The sequence below is a fragment of the Onychomys torridus genome, chromosome 7 (genome assembly GCF_903995425.1).
Source record: "Onychomys torridus chromosome 7, mOncTor1.1, whole genome shotgun sequence".
In the NCBI taxonomy this organism is placed as follows: Eukaryota; Metazoa; Chordata; class Mammalia; order Rodentia; family Cricetidae; genus Onychomys; species Onychomys torridus.
The window spans coordinates 17,325,816-17,342,029 of record NC_050449.1 but is presented as its reverse complement, the minus strand read 5'-3'; the positions used below and the strand labels follow the sequence as shown (position 1 = coordinate 17,342,029).

Here is a 16,214-nt window from a genome sequence, read left to right as displayed (position 1 = left end):
CAGTGCATGGTGAATTGCATTAGTTATCCTGGCTCTAGGTTACAGTTTATATTTCTTCTCTTTTCTTTTCTTTTTTTTTTTTTTTTCAGGGCTGAGGACAGAACCCAGGGCCTTGTGCTTGCTAGGCAAGCGCTCTACCACTGAGCTAAATCCCCAACCCCCAGTTTATATATCTTAATCATCAGTGAAGTGAGGATGTCTTAAAAAGAGACTCATGCTAAACAGATGAGGGCAAGAACATTTTCATCTTATGTGTTAGTAAGATTTAATCTTTCTTATATGAATGGGTATTTCCATGCTAAATGGTAACCCATGCTTTAATTTGGAAGAAAATATCTATCAAACTTTTAATTAGTAGGAGTAATGTAGTTTTAGTTTTAGATGTTTAAATTTTTGTTTTGTCTGAGTGAGAGAGTGAATATGTGTGTGTGTGTGTGTGTGTGTGTGTGTGTGTGTGTGTGTGTGTATAAGGTACTGGGATTCAAACTGAGGGACTCGTGCATAGTAGGTACCTTTCACCCATTTTGTCAATTTTTGCATCGTATATTTTAAACTTTCTGATGAATTGTTCTGATCTTTATTGTTTTAGATTTGTTTTTCTTTTTTTAATAATTTATTTTTATTTCATGTGCATTTATGTTTGGCCTACATGTAGGTCTGTGTGGGAATTAGATCCACCGGAACTTGTTACAGATATTTGTGAGCTGCCATGTGGGTGCTGGGAATTGAACTCCAGTCCTCTGGAAGAGCACCCAGTGCTTGTAACAACTCGGAGCCCTCTCTCCAGCCCCTAATTTGTTTTTCTTTTCTGAGGGTCTTCTCATGTAGTCCAAACCGACCTCAGATTTGTTGCAAACTTCTACCTCAGCCTCCTAAATGCTGGAGCCACAGGACTAGGAGACCACAGCTGCCTCTGGTCCTCTTGGTCTTAGTTTGTGTTGTCTGATATAAACGTTGTCAGAGGGGCTTGTGGTTGTGCTCTCTGCCTCCCCTTCCCCTTGTCCGTCTGCTTCAAGTTCATGTCTTAGAGACAGCCTGTTGTAGCATGTTTGTTAGCTAATCTAACAGGTATTTTCTATTCTTGTTCATTTGCCTTTAATGTCACACAAATGTGGATAAATTACACAGTCAGTGTAAAAAAAAAAAAAAGCTTAAAAAATAAACCATAAACACTCCATCAGAGTTCATCAGGGACCTTCCGGAATGTCTAATCTTCGCTCTTCAGGGGTCATGCATTCCCAGAGTAGGTCATCATGTCATGCCCTCCCCGTGGGCCTCCATTAGATGCCCAGTGTTCTCTTTTTCAGTGATGACACGTTGGACAGGGCCTTCTTGGTCTCCTGGCAAGGGCAGCCGCGCAAGCTTCAATTCAGTGGGCTCTCCTGAGCCTCAGGTCGGGTGGCGGGTCTTGCAGTTGCCAGATCTTAGCGTCTTTCCCTCTAAAAGCATAGACACAAGTGAGTGTGGGCTGAGCTCCCAGGCCTCAGCTAACCTGAGCTTCCTGTTCCTCCTTCTGCGCTTGCTCTCTTCTTCCTTTTGTGAAACTGGTTACCTCAGCTGCTCTTGAACTTATTATGTAGCCTAGGCTGGCCTCAAACTTGACGTTCCTCTTGTCTCAGCATCCAGAGTATCTAAAATTGAGGTTTGGCTTTTGAGTAGTTCTGCTTCAGTTTTTCTTTCAGATACCTTGAGAATGGGTGTAGCACAAATTCTAATTGATCTTAATAATGAAAACCCAGAGTCAGCAGACATCAGGGTGAAGGCTGAGAGATCAGAGAAGCAGAGCAGCAGCCACTAGAGACTTGTTACCTCTAGGATCCTCCACCCTGCCTCATCAGTTCCTCTCTTCACCCAGCCATACCTCCTCCTGTTTCTTCCTCACAAGTGCTGAGATTAAAGGTGTGCACCACTGCCTGGCCTCTAGTGCCTAGCTCCACACTCTGATCTCCAGGAAAGCTCTATCACCTCAAATGAGCTAGACCCTCTGATCTCCAGCCTGTCCTCCGCTAGTGTGTACTAAGTAAGATGCGGGTAGGCAGGGAAGTCTGGTGAGTAGGCCACTCACCCACAGCCCCCTCAGCTACTAAAGTTTGTCCTTTGACTACACAATGCACTGTAAATGGGAGTCCTGCATCTCTGCTTGGGCCTTGCCTGGGGTAAGGTGGTCCCTGGTTTTGCTCGCCTAGCAGAGGCACACATCTGGAATTCAGTACTTCCCGTGCGGAGGCACACATCTTCCAGAATTAGTACTTCCTGTGCGGAGGCACACATCTTCTGGAATTCAGTACTTCCCGTGCGGAGGCACACATCTTCCAGAATTAGTACTTCCTGTGCGGAGGCACACATCTTCTGGAATTCAGTACTTCCCGTGCGGAAGGCACACATCTTCCGGAATTAGTACTTCCCGTGCAGAGGCACACATCTGGAATTAGTACTTCCCCTGCAGAGGCACACATCTTCTGGAATTCAGTACTTCCCGTCTGTCTGCTTTTACACTGCTTTGATGTCTTCATCTTAGCTCAAAGACTGGGAAACAAATTTTGATGTCTTTTTTATTTTATTTTTGAGATTGTAATGTAGTTACATAATTTCTCCCTTCTCTTTCCTTTCTTCAGACTCTTACATATACCCTGTTCTTGCTCTTTTTCAAATTCATGGCCTCTTTAGTAGGCAGTCATGTTGGTGAAGCTTTCCCTTTCTGGGTTTAGCATCCGATGTTCCTAGGAGACAGGCACATCTTACTGCGAACTCCCTGGTCCTCTGGCTCTTACCCTCTTCCACATGTTGCCCGAGCCGTAGGAGCGGGAGTTGGCTTGTCGATAGATGCATCTGCTAGGCCAGGGCTCCACAGCTCACTTTGGTTGGAGTAGTTTTCTGTAATGGTCTCCACGTGTTCCAAACAGCAGTTAGTTTTTGTTGTTGTTGTTGTTGTTTACCCAATTTTTTTTGGGGGGGGGGTTCTTTATTGGTTTTTTTTGTTTGGTTTTGGTTTTGTTTTTTTGTTTTCTTTCGAGACAGGGTTTCTCTGTGTAGCTTTGCACCTTTCCTGGAACTCACTCTGTAGTCCAGGCTGGCCTCGAACTCACAGAGATCTGTCTGTCTCTGCCTCCCTAGTGCTGGGATTAAAGACAAAAAAAAAACTTTTTGTAAGTTTTCATCTCTAAATTAGAAGTGGAATTCTGGGCACTTAATTGTATAAATCTTTCAAACATACAGTAGGATAAATGTGGTAAACAGAATTTGGGAATAATTTTGAGGGTATTATTTTTCCAGGGTTAGTATAGCAGCTGCAGTAAAGAGTGAAGAGTCACCACCCGGTGTAGGAATAGATGGTGGTTTGCACCTTGTTCACATAAACTAAACAGCACTCCTGCAGCTGGAGTAGTGTGCTGGCTGTCACTGTTAGGTCTAAGCCATTTCTATGTCAGGCTGACTGACTTTAGGTATGCACTCCAAAGTAAAATGTCACAAGCGTTGAATGAGTGCTATCATGAACAGAGCTCTGTGTTAGGTGTATTTTAGAGCAGCTTTAAAAAAATAAGTGTATCATCCTCAGAGTAATTATTGTCAGGCCCCTTTTGTTCTCTTGGGGTATAATTGTGTGTTTGAGGGAAATATTTTTAGTTGGCACGTAGGTCCGTAAATTTTAGTTTTCTTCTATTTCAGGAAAAATTAAAAACATAAATCGTGACCCCGAAGTTAGCACACTGCACCCTACCCGTCACAGTAGCCCCTCATCTTCATTCAGCGGTCTGTATTTTGACAGTTAGGAGTCTCTGGACTTCGTTTTTGATTTCTGAGGAACCTCTCTTCTGAAAGGCCTTTAATTTTGATGAAACCTCTTTTATTTTCATGTTTCTTGTGCTTCTTATATCATATCTGACAGTTCATTGCTATATCTATGATCATGAAACTTCTATGTTTTCTTCTAAGATACGTTGGTGATGATAGCTCTCATATTTAAGTTATAATCTACTCTGGGCTAACTTTTATGTATGTTACGAGGTCAAGGTCGAGCTGTCCTGCTCAGTGGTTTGTTTGGTTTTTTCCAACTTGACAAAAGCTAGAATCATTTGAGATTAAGAAACCTCAATTGAAGTCGGGTGGTGGTGACACACGCCTTTAATCTCAGCACTCGGGAGGCGGAGGTAGGCAGATCTCTGTGAGTTCAAGGCCAGCCTAGGCTCCAGAGTGAGTTCCAGGAAAGGCTCCAAAGCTACACAGAGAAACCCCATCTCGAAAAAAAAAAAAAAAAAAAAAAAAAGAAAGAAAGAAAAGAAACCTCAATTGAGGAAATAGTTCCCCCAGATTAGCTTGTGGGCAGGCCTGTGGGCCTTTTCTTGATTGATGTGAAGGGCGGTGTCACTACTAAGCAGCTAGTCCTGGGTGTATAAGACAGAAGGCTGAGCAAGCTAGTGAGCAGCACTCCTTCCTGCCCCTAGGACCTGCCCCGCCTGCCCTCAGTAAGGGACTGTGACTAGACATGTAGGATGAAGTACATCCGTTTCCCTCCGAGCCCAGTGAAGACACCAGCCCCACACTTTTGCATGTGAATGTCCAGTTTTCTCAATACCATTTATTCAAGACTGCTCTATTTCTTAGGCTAGTCTTGGCAGGGTTTTCAAGAAGTAATCGGCAAAAGAGCAACAGAAAGTAATTGCATATCCCTGTGTGGGCTTATTTCTGGTCTCTCTTTAGTACTGCAGATCGAGTCCAGCCTTGTGCATGCTACCCAGGTCCTCTGCCACATCTTCAGCCCTTGCCTGGCTCTCAGTCCTGCTCCATTGTCTGGGTTTCTGTCTCTCTGCTGCTGTCATACTGTCCCATTATTGAAGCTTTGAATTAATTCGTGAAACTGGGAAGTATGATTCATCCAGGTGTTCTTTTTGATGATGTTGTATTCACAGCCCTTACAATTTCAGGAGAGTCACAGTCTACCCAGACTCCTCCTGAGTGTCTCCTTCTGAAAAGGAGTCAGCAGCTCTTATTCTTTCTTTTCTCATTTATCTGGAGCTTGGGACTTTTGTTTTTGTAGAATTCTGCCTTGAGTGAATTTATTCTCTAATTAAAACTATCTGTTGCTAAGGAACCAGTGGCTCTTTTATGCTACAGCTTTAGAGTATGATTTATTTTCAAGGTAGTGTTCTGTGTTCATGATCTGTCAAGAAATATCACACTTTGGAATGATTTTACAAATAATTTCCCCATTTTCTTCACAGGTACCTTTTTTAGCTCCTTTGGAAGGTCATATCTGTTTAAAAATCAGCTGTCAAGTGAATTCAAGTGTTGAGGAGAAAGGTTTCCTAGTGAGTACCATCCATCCCCTGCAGGAAGAGAGCCTGTGTGATTACGTGGTCAATTGGTTCTGTAAGGACTGCTGCCTTTCCCTCTAGGCCTCTCACTGCTGATGTTGGGGTACAGTCAACACAGAAAAGGGTCTCTCTACTTGCGAGAGCTTTTCTTTTCTTTTTTTTTTTTAGCTGAGGATCGAACCCAGGGCCTTGCTCTTGCTAGGCAAGCGCTCTTCCACTGAGCTAAATCCCCAACCCCTAAAATTTTTAATTATACTTATTTATTTGGGAGGTGCACATGTATTCTAGTGTGTTTGTGGAAGTCAGAAAACAACTTGCAGAGATTGATTCTCTACCATGTGGCTCTAGGGTCAAACTTAAGTCATGAGGCTGCCAGTAAGGGCCACCATCTTGCTGGCCCAGGAAGAGCTGAGTTTAGTGTGGAGGAAGGAAGTGAGCCAACCAGAGCTGTCTTCTTACAGGAGACAGCGTAGGGCACACTGCTGTGAGCTGAGGGCAGAAGCCGCTGGGTACTAACTCCTAACCTGCTCAGTAAGCCAGCAGTGTCCTGGGAAGGAGGAGAGAGTGCTGGGTATTTCAGGGTAGTAAAGGCCTAGCCTGGGGACCGAGGGGGAGTGAGGAGAAGACTGTGTGTGGTCAGAGAAACGCTCCAAGAAGTTTAAAGAGATTGGACTTCATCCGGAAGCCAACGAGTGCCTACTACAGAGTTTTACCAGAGACAATAACCACACTGTGACTGGTGTGCGGAAGGTAGACTAGAGAGCAGAAATCCTGAAAGATGGGCTAGCTCTTAAGTCTGAGCCACTCCACACGAGAGATGAGAGAGACCAGCTGGGATGAGAGAAGGCTAGCCCTGGTGACCTGTCTGCAGGGATGAGAAGGGAAAAGGCAGGAGAGTGCTCAGACTGATCTTGCCTTACACAAGTTGGGTGGTGGATGCTGCTGAGAAAAGACCCTGTGGGGACTGAACCTGCTTCTCTTTCTGACACTTGAAACAGAAGTGGTGGGTTTCTTTCGACATTTTACCATGAGCTGCCTAGAGATGTTGGCATCCTTTCACAAAGAATACACATTGGCATCTCAATTTGCCGTCACTCTCTTGTATTCTTGTTTGGTTGCTTCGTTTTCCTTTTGAAAGACTTCCATAGCACTAGTCATCCTGGAACTCACTAGGGGTCCGCCTGCCTGGGCCTCCTGAGAGCGTGCGCTAACACACTCAGCTCCATGCTATAATTTTTGCTGTCACTGTTTGATCGCATTTGATAATCCAACCATCCTTTAAACATTACTCAATCTCTTATCTTTTTTTAAACAATTAAAAATTCATTATAAAGACCTTGAAAAATAGACATCACATAGTGAGGTTCACCAGGTCTGAAGTCTGTACATCCCAGTGAACTTCTATACAGTTTGGACAACCATTTGGAAGTTCACACTTTCACTGTGAATTGTCTCTGAATAGCTCTGGCTGACCTTGAACTCACAGTGACCACAAGCACCAAGCCCGAGGTTTTTGTTTTTGTTTTGTTTTTTCCTTTTCTTTCTATTTATTTATTTATTTATTTTGGTTTTTCGAGACAGGGTTTCTCTGTGTAGCTTTGCACCTTTCCTGGATCTCGTTCTGTAGACCAGGCTGGCCTTGAACTCACAAAGATCCTCCTACCTCTGCCACCCGAGTACTGGGATTAAAGGCATGTGCCACCACCCCCCACCGCCCACCCCTGCAACCATGCCCAGCTTGATCTAGATATTCTTAAATGTATTTTGATAGGGACTATCTGACTTACATTACTGAATTAAAAGATACAATAAACTCATACAAATAGATTTTCACATAAAAATGTCACAGATATGGACATTTTTCTTAATTTTCTAATGTGAGTGTTTCAATTGACTTGTAGACAATATTTGAAGATGTTAGTGGCTTTGGTGCCTGGCATCGAAGATGGTGTGTTCTCTCTGGAAACTGTATCTCCTATTGGACCTACCCAGATGATGAGAGGAGAAAGGTAAATTGACAAGCTGTAGCTAGTCCTGCTGGGCTTTGTGGTGCTCCATGAACAAACTACTGTTCATGATTTCCTTCTGTACCCTCCTACAACCCAAAATATAAATAGTGATGATATATGCATCTATGAATCATTTTCCTTGTCCTATTCCCTCCTAACTGGTGCTGGAGCCTGAGCCTCAGCCTTGTATTAGTATACTTACTCACTGCTTCCCTGGATCCCCAGACTCTTCTTATAGATTTGTCTTTTTCAAACCAAACAAGCACTTTTATAATTAATTTTTATTTTAGAAGATATCCAGATATCTTCCTAAAGCAATAGACATAATGTTTTTAATAGTTGCTAAACAGCATTACATTATACTAAATAGCATTACATTAGTCATTAAAATTATCAATTTTTAGAAAGGATTTATTTATTTTATGTGTATGAGTGTGTTGCCTGCATGTATGTCTGCACCAGATGTGTGCCTGGTGCACATGGAGGCCAGTAAGAGGGCATCAGATCCCCTGCGACTAGAGTTGTGAGCCACCATGTGGGTTTTAGGAACTGAACCTGGGTCATCTGTAAGAACAGTGAGTGCTCTTAACCACTGAACCATTTCTTTAGCCTCTAATTAAAATTATTATTTAAAAAATATATAGTCTAAACATTTAAGAGATTCATGAAAGCATAAAAAAAAAAAATAGTCAACTCTAAATAGAGAGTCCACTCCTGTTACCAGTCTAGATGGGGCTTCCTGTATGACTTTCTCTTCTACTGGTGAGATTGTCCATGCTAAAAGTGTGGTGCACATAGCATTTTAGTTGTGTTATTATAACTGCGTGTTGTTGTTAAACATTATATGTATTATTGTACATCTTGCTTTTGGGGGTTAGCATGGGATGCAGAGCTAGTCTTGGTTAGCGAATGTTGCCCTAGTTTGTTCCTTTTCCTTGGAAGTGTAGGATTCTATTGTGAGAGTATGTCACAATGAATTGATTTATTCTGTTTGTGCACACTTAGATTTCTACATTGCTGTGTTTAAATGCACTTGTGTGGCTTTTAATAGGGCCAGTGAGGTTGAAGATAGAGAACATGGGGAACATGAACTATTATGGTTTTGGAGCCAAGGTCATGGGAGGTGAAGAAATTAATCTAAGCCACACATCACAGGATTGGCCTTTCTCAGCGAAGAGTGTATATGTGGAATGCACAGAGTATTATGCAAATCTAATTGGTTTTTCTTTGCTGCTAGGAATTCAAGTGATGCCATGGATGTTGAAATCAGTTTGTAGTTGCTGTCAGAGGTGTAGAGAGGAGCTAGGACTTGAGCCTTAGTAGGTGAATCAGAGTCAGGCGCACACTGAACATACTTTTCCTCTCTCGTTAGCTTTGTTGACAGTTGAGTCCTGCAGTTGGCACTACGTGCTCTTAGAAAAGCTTTCTGTTCCCACGAGCACTTGATATAGCACTAACTTTTGTCAGTATGAGTGGGCTGTGCAGACTGTTCTTTGTCATTTCTGTCTCGTTACTAGAGTAAGCATCTTTGCTTCTGGGTACGGCCATTGTGATGATTTGAGTGAGATGGCCCTCCCGTAGGCTCACATATTTGAATGCTTAGTCTCCAGTTGATGGAACTGTTTGGGAAGGATTGGGAGATGTGCTGGCTGGTTTTCATATAAGCTAAAGTTATCTGAAAGGAGGGAACCTTAATTGTGAAAATGCCTCCGTAAGATCTTGTTATAGGGCATTTTCTTAATTAGTGATTGATGGAGTGGCCACAGCCTATTGTGAGCGGTGTTATCCCTGGGCTGGTGGTCCTGGGTTTTATAAGAAAGCAGACTGAGAAAACTATGGGGAGCAAGCCTGTAAGCAGCACCCCTCCATGGCGTCTGCATCAGCCCCTGTCTCAGGGTTCCAGCCCTATTTGAGTTCCTGTCCTGACTTCCTTCAGTGATGAACAGTAATATGGAAGGGTAGGCTGAATAAACCCTTTCCCCCCTAAGTTGTTTTGGTCGTGGTGCTTCATCACAGCAGTAGGAACCCTAACTAGGACAGGAAGTGTGGCCTTTTTGGAGGTGTGTCACTTTGAGGTTTCAAAAGCCCATGTCATTTCTAGTTAGCTCTTGGAGATGAGAGGATGTAAGCTCTTAGCTACTGCTCCAGTGCCATGCCTGATTGCCTGCTGCCATGCTCCTGGTCATGATAGTCATAGACTCTACCCTGCGGAGTCATGAGCCCCTCCCCTCCAAACAGTTTTCTGTTATTAGTTGCCTCGGTTCTGTGCTTTGTCACAGGAGTAGAAAAGTAACTCAGCCAGCCACTTATAGACTTCTCTTACATTCACCAAGTTCCCTCTGTCTTTCTCTGGGACCCAGAGAGTCCTAGAACTTGATACCCTCATAGCCCCCAGACTGTACCCGCTGCTTCTGCTTTTCAAACTCTGGGATGGCAGGCATGCACCACCGTATCAGGCACTAACTTTATCTACTTTTTACCTTTTTTTTTTTTCTATCCTTTTTTTTGGCAAATTGAAATTACATTTTAGCAGTTTTTGGTTTGACTTACCTTTTGGGTTTCTGAGTGTTTTTCACAAATAACCTTTCACTCACTGTTAAGGAAATTGGATCTGTCAGTCTGTTACAACGCTTGCTTGTGCTTCTTTTGTCTTAACAAACAAAAAACAAAACAAAGACCACTCTTACCTTGCAGTCCGAAAAATTCCTCTTATACCGTATTCCTTCTAAAATCATGGAGTACAGGAGTCATGTACTTTAATTTACCTGGAACTGATTTTTTCGCCTGTCTGGATGACCAGTTGTGCCACCATTGTTGAGTGGTTATTCCTTTCTCCACCAATCACACTAGTATTTCTGATGTGTGTCATATTTATTAAGTTGAGCATGAGGTCCACATCTGTAATTTCAGCCCCAATAGACTGAGAGAACAGGCATTTGAGGCTGTCCTAGGACATACTGAGTTCCTGTCTAAGGGTAGTCATGTGCATCAGATATAATTCCATATAGGAAACAGGTGTAGCTTAGTTGGTAGAGTGCCTGCCTAGCATGCATGAAGCCTTGGGCATTCACAGGCAGTCCCAGCACTGGGAAAGTGGGCACAGAAGTACCAGGAGTTCAAGGTCATCCTTGGCTATTTTAGTGAGCCTGAGGCCTGAGTACAGGAACATTTTTTACTTTCAGGCCTTCTATTCTGCTTCCCTCAGGCTGCATCTCTAACCCAGTCTTTGTTACTTACTTACTTCAACATTAAATCTTAACACTAGTGATTCAAATCCTCTGATCTGTTCCTCTTTGGTAATTAGGGGTGTCCTTGGCCCTTGCCTTTTACACACATGCACACTGGGAATGTGTGCATTGCTTTTCAAACATGAACAGAGAGAACTGTGTCACAGCCCCATTCTTTATGTTCGTGTTCACTGACTTGCATGTTTGAACACAAATCCCAGGCTTCCGGGGTCATTCATCTGTGTGACCTTCTTCTAACCCTGGCAGTGCTCCAGCGAAGACAGTTTCCTTGGCTGCTGTTTGCCTTCTCTCTTCCTCTCTGACTTTAACCTTTGACAACTTCTTACTTGCCCTTTGAGATCCTGTGCAGTGAGGAGCATTATGTATTGTTTAGTTTGCAAGATTTGCAGAAAAATCACTGTTTACTGATGAACTCCCACAGTACTGTCATGTAGTGTTTTGAATTTTTAATGCTTATGTGTATATTCATGTATTTCCTTAGGATAAATTTCTTCCCGATGGAATCATAGGATCAGAATATGCTCACTTGTTTCTTAATTGCTGTTGTCATCTTAGCAACCAGTAATAGATCATTTTTTCATTATCTTTGCAAATACGTAAAACATATGAGCATATGAAGTAAAATAGTCCTTTTATTGAAAAGAGAATAGTGTATATAAAAGGTAATTAAGTTGAATACGTGTTCCTAATTGTTGAAACTGAAGTACTTGGGGGGAATGTTCATTATACTCTTTGGTTACTCAACTGTATGTGCACCACGTACAGCCAGGTGCTGAAGAGGCCAGAAGATGATTGGAATCCCTGGCTGCTGTGAGTCCCATGATGTGGGTGCTGGGAACCAAAGCCAGGTCCTCTGCAAGAGTGATAAGCACCCTTAACTGCTAAGCTATCTGTTGTTTTTTGAAGTTTTTCATAAAAGTATTGTACATTTTTTTTTTTTTTTTAGATGCATGGAATGGCTGACAAGGGCCATCAGTTGGTAATTTAGTTTCTATTTTTATACCCAACAAAAATAAAAGATAACAGTGAATTTTTTTAAAACATGATACAAATTTTAACTTATTTTTAATTACAAATCACTTTCTGGTTCTGTGAAAGATTGTTTTCAGGTCAGATCCAGTTCACGTCCTCCAAGACCTTTGTCCAGAGTCCATGGTATCTTCAGCAGTGGAGACTCACTTTTCAGCTCTGTGAGGCACCCAGGAGCAACCGCAATAGCCCATGTTGTTTTAGGAAGTCTCTTGGACTCCCCCGAACAGCAACTCCAGAGGAGATGCCTTGTACTGGGGCTTTTGTTAGATAGTCTCTGGCTTTTGGGAGAGGCGTTAGCATTTCAAATGGCATAACTTCTTTGAAACTGTCTGCCTGTCTTTCTGTCTGTCTATGTGTACATACACAGTAACATTTATTACATGCAGTTTTAGGTAGATATAGTATGGTTCTCTGGTTATTTCCCATATTCTTAGTGTTGTCTATGCTCCTTCCCCACCTGTTCTTCACCACACCCCCAATTAAACCTCCCGCCATTTGATCCCTCCCCCTTCATGTTACTTGCGTCTGCTATTCCTCTGTCTGGAGGTCTTTCCTCACTCCCACGATCCATCCCCTTTTACTTTCTTGGTTTCTGTATTTACTTCAGGTCATATGCTCACAGCTGGATTTAGAGCTAGGAGCCACAGAAGAGAGAGAACATACAGTGTTTATCTTTCTGGGTCTAGATTGCTTCACTCTATATTTTCTGATTCCATCCATTCGTCTGTGAGTCTTGTGATTTCATCATCTTTACAGCTAAGTAGTCTTCCATAGTATGTATGGACCACATTTTCATTATTCATTCACCAGTTGAAGGACATTTGTATTGTCTCCATTTCCAAATTATTGTGAATTAAGCAGCAGTGAACATGGCTGAGCAACTATCTGTGGATAGAACATTGAGTCCTTTGAGCACATGCCAAGGAGTGGTGTATAGCTGGGTCTTGTGCCTGATTTATCTGATTTATTTCTGTTACTCTAATATAATATCTTCTAGCTTCATTCTATCTCATCCTTCACAAATCACAAAGTTCTGGGGTTTGTTTTGGTTTGGTTTGGTTTTTCAAGACAGGGTTTCTTGGTGTAGTTTTGGTGCCTGTCCTGGATCTCACTCTGTAGACCAGGCTGGCCTCGAAATCAGAGATCTGCCTGCCTCTGCCTCCCAAGTGCTGGGATTAAAGACGTGCACCACCACCACAGCCTGACAGTTCTCTTTTTTAAAGGCAGAACAAGAACCCATTGTATATGTATGCCACAGTTTTTAAATAATTCCTATTTTAATGGATCCTTAGGTTTTTTCCATATCATAACTGTTGTGCATAATTCTGCAATGAGATTTCTTTGACACATTGATTTTATTTCCAGAGTAATCCCACTAATCCTAGTACAATGGTTCTCAACTTTCCTAACGCTGTGACCTTTTAATACTGTTCTTATGTTGTGGTGACCCCATCCACCCAAAAATTATTTCATTGCTACTTCATAACTGTAATTTTGCTACTGTTATGAATTGTTATGTAAATATTTGGTATGTAGGATGGTCTTAGGCAACCCCTGAGAAATGGTCATTCAATCCCTAAAGGGGTTGAGACCCATAGGTTGAGAGCCATTGCTGTAATGGGACTATAATGGATCATATGGTAATTCTAGTTTTAAAAATTTTGAGGAACTTTCTGTTGTCTAAAATGAGTTTTTCTATATTGGTTTGTAATGATATACAATGCTTTTGGATGTGCATAGTGTATGTATGAGAATGCATGTTCAAATGTGTGCACATGTATATATATGCATATGCATACATAGTCATAAGATGATAAATAGGGGGTTTCCTAAAAGTTTACATGGGGACATAGATTTATATTATTGAGCATGCACCCAAATCCAAGTGGGCCAGATCAGTCTGTTGCCTGTAGTTCCTGGATTGTTTTCTTTTGTGTTTGAATAGAAACTGGCTGTTAGCAAGTGTTTGATAAGGAAAAAACTTGTTCCCATTGTTTAAAGCAGATATATGTGCAGCCTGGTGCAGGTGAGGGTCCTAGGGCTGCCAATGGGTTATTAAGTTCATTGATCAGAGATGGGTGTGTGTGATCCAAGCCTGGTGAAGTCCCAGGTTGCTAAGCCATTTCCCATGCTTGGCTGCTTCATGCCTATTTGTTTCTGGTTGTTTAATATTAAATTTTAATTAACTTTCTAACTTTTTGCAAACTTAAGCACTGCTTAATGATTACTGATTTAAATAACCTTGCTTGTTTCCTACTAATACTTTCTATATTTTATTTTTAAAGAATCCCATAGGAAGGATAAATCTGGCCAATTGTATCAGTCATCAGGTAGAACCAGCCAACAGAGAATTTTGTGCAAGACGCAACACTCTGGAATTCATTACTGTCCGACCACAAAGAGAAGACGACCGAGAGACTCTTGTTAGCCAATGCAGGGACACACTCTGTGTCACCAAGTATGTACTGGTCCTGTGTTATTTCTGTCAACCAGCTTTATTGCCAGCTTTATTCTTAGGCTTGTGGGAGATATTGTTGATGGTCTGGTTGAAGGTCAGCAAGCTAAACAAAAGCAACTTGAGGAAAGGATTCCCGTTTCTCAGATGACCCTAGTTGTGCCAGGTTAGCAAAAAGACTGCCCAACACAGATGCCCAAGAGAAGCCTGAAGGTGGTCTTCAGTGAGCAGGTTGTGATGAGGAATGGAGACTAGAATGTGACACGGTCTACTCATCCTGTTGTTGCTGGATAGAGATACGCGGATGTGTATAAGAAAATCAAGAACACTAAGGAATGAGTGTGAGTTATGGTTAGTTCACCAGACCAAGAGCGACAGTGCTCTGTTGTGCTCTTCCTGTGGGGCTCCTGTCTTGGTTTGTAGGGATTTGTGTTTTCCTAGCAAGGATGTGGGGGCATGGAATGGTGGGAGGGAGGCTGACTGACCTCTGCTTGTCCTCGCAGGAACTGGCTCTCTGCCGATACTAAGGAGGAGCGGGATCTCTGGATGCAGAGACTCAACCAGGTGATGGTTGATATTCGCCTCTGGCAGCCTGATGCTTGCTACAAGCCCGTTGGGAAGCCTTAAAGTGTGGGAACTCCGCATCATGGAGAGGCTTCGATAGCTGTGTCAAAAAGTGTCTTAAGAAGACATAGTTAGGAGCATCAGATTTACAAGTTGTATTTTATGCTTTAAATATAAAAGGGTCTGTGCAAATATTCACTACATATTAGGCAGTATTTATATATTTTCTATGTAAAACTTCACCCAGTTTCTCTTGCATTCAGAAGTATTTAACAGTCAATTCATGAGTCTCATTTTCTAGAAACCTAATTAGCCAGTTATTCGTGACCAAAAAAAAAAAAATCTTAATCAAGTTCTGAGTTGTCCTTTGGAGCTTTGCTTTTGAGGTCTCAAGGTCTCCTGTAGGTCACACACAGAAACCTCTGGTTTGGTGATTTTTTTTTTCTCCAACCTCAGTGGTTTTTTAAAAAGGTTGTGATCATTCATGGCTCATGATATGGCTTGTTGCCATAGTACTGAATGCACTCTCGAAGGGTTTTGCAGAAACATGTTTAGTGATAGAAATGAGAAAAGACAACAAAGGCTTATTAGTTTAATATGGACTTGGGGCTACTTTCTGAAGAGATGTGGAGAGAGTGACACTATGTGATATTTGGAGCTAAGTATTTTGTATAGAAGCATTAAAAATCACATGGCTTGCATTCACTCCTTTCCTATTTATGCAGTGTGGTGCACATTTTCATAGTATTCAAGCTTTATTAAATAGTTATTTCTCACCTAGTTTAGGGATTCCTCATTAACATATTAATTTTTCCTCTTATCATAAGAACAAATGTAAATTGAAGAACATTTACATAAAAAGATTTAAACTTTTACCAAGCTGCTGTGAACTACTACTTTGCTTGCCAAAGTGCTTGTCTTTTTCTTTCCTTTCATATTCGTCTATGACAGTTTCTAGAAGTGTTTTGAGATCATTGAAAAAATAGTAAGCCATATTACCCCAAAGCCCAATACCTTCCTGCAATTTAGAAATGTTGAAATACATGGCTGTAGTTTTTAAATGCAGTTTGAATTTCTTCTCTGACTTTAATTATTGATGGTTTCATTTATAAACACTAAATCCTATCACCTGCCATTATATTTCTTACTCATCTAAATGTGGTTTTTCTTATGTATATCACAAAAATATTTTATGACTGCCTACATAAATAAATAATTGTAATTGGTCAAAAGAATCATTCATTTAAGAAATGCTGTGTGTGCTCTAATTGCTGGGTATGTCTTGGTTGTGCTTGGAGCATTGTGTTGACAGTACCCATCCGTGTTCTCCTCTCTAGCCTAAGGTCTCTTACTGAATGTATTTGGTGGTGGTGTTAAATGAGCAGGGATTCACAGAATGTGGTGATGGAGTGTGTTTTTGGAGAGGCAGTTGCTGTGGATGATTGATTGATAAATAAAGTGCTGATTGGCCAATAGCAGGCAGGAAGTATAGGTGGGACAAAGAGAGAGGAGAATTCTGGGAAGTGGAAGGCGGAGGCTGGACATGCTGCCAGCTTCCAGGAGGAGAAGCATGATGTAAGATATGGGTAAGCCA

General features: G+C 41.8%; 1 protein-coding gene across 5 annotated transcripts in view; it reads left to right on the top strand.

The window, feature by feature from the left end:
* Anln (anillin actin binding protein) overlaps positions 1-15,845 on the top strand; it is a 63,904-nt gene extending 48,059 nt beyond the window's left edge. For 4 of the 5 annotated variants that reach the window (XM_036192135.1, XM_036192138.1, XM_036192136.1 and 1 more), the window contains 4 exons: positions 5,220-5,306; positions 7,214-7,321; positions 13,887-14,059; positions 14,560-15,845. In XM_036192135.1, coding sequence (XP_036048028.1) covers positions 5,220-5,306; positions 7,214-7,321; positions 13,887-14,059; positions 14,560-14,683 — 492 coding nt within the window. In that variant the 3' untranslated portion in view covers positions 14,684-15,845. The remainder of the gene's footprint in view (positions 1-5,219; positions 5,307-7,213; positions 7,322-13,886; positions 14,060-14,559) is intronic. The other variant, XM_036192139.1, reaches the window with a different exon arrangement.
* The last annotated feature ends 369 nt before the right edge of the window (positions 15,846-16,214 follow it).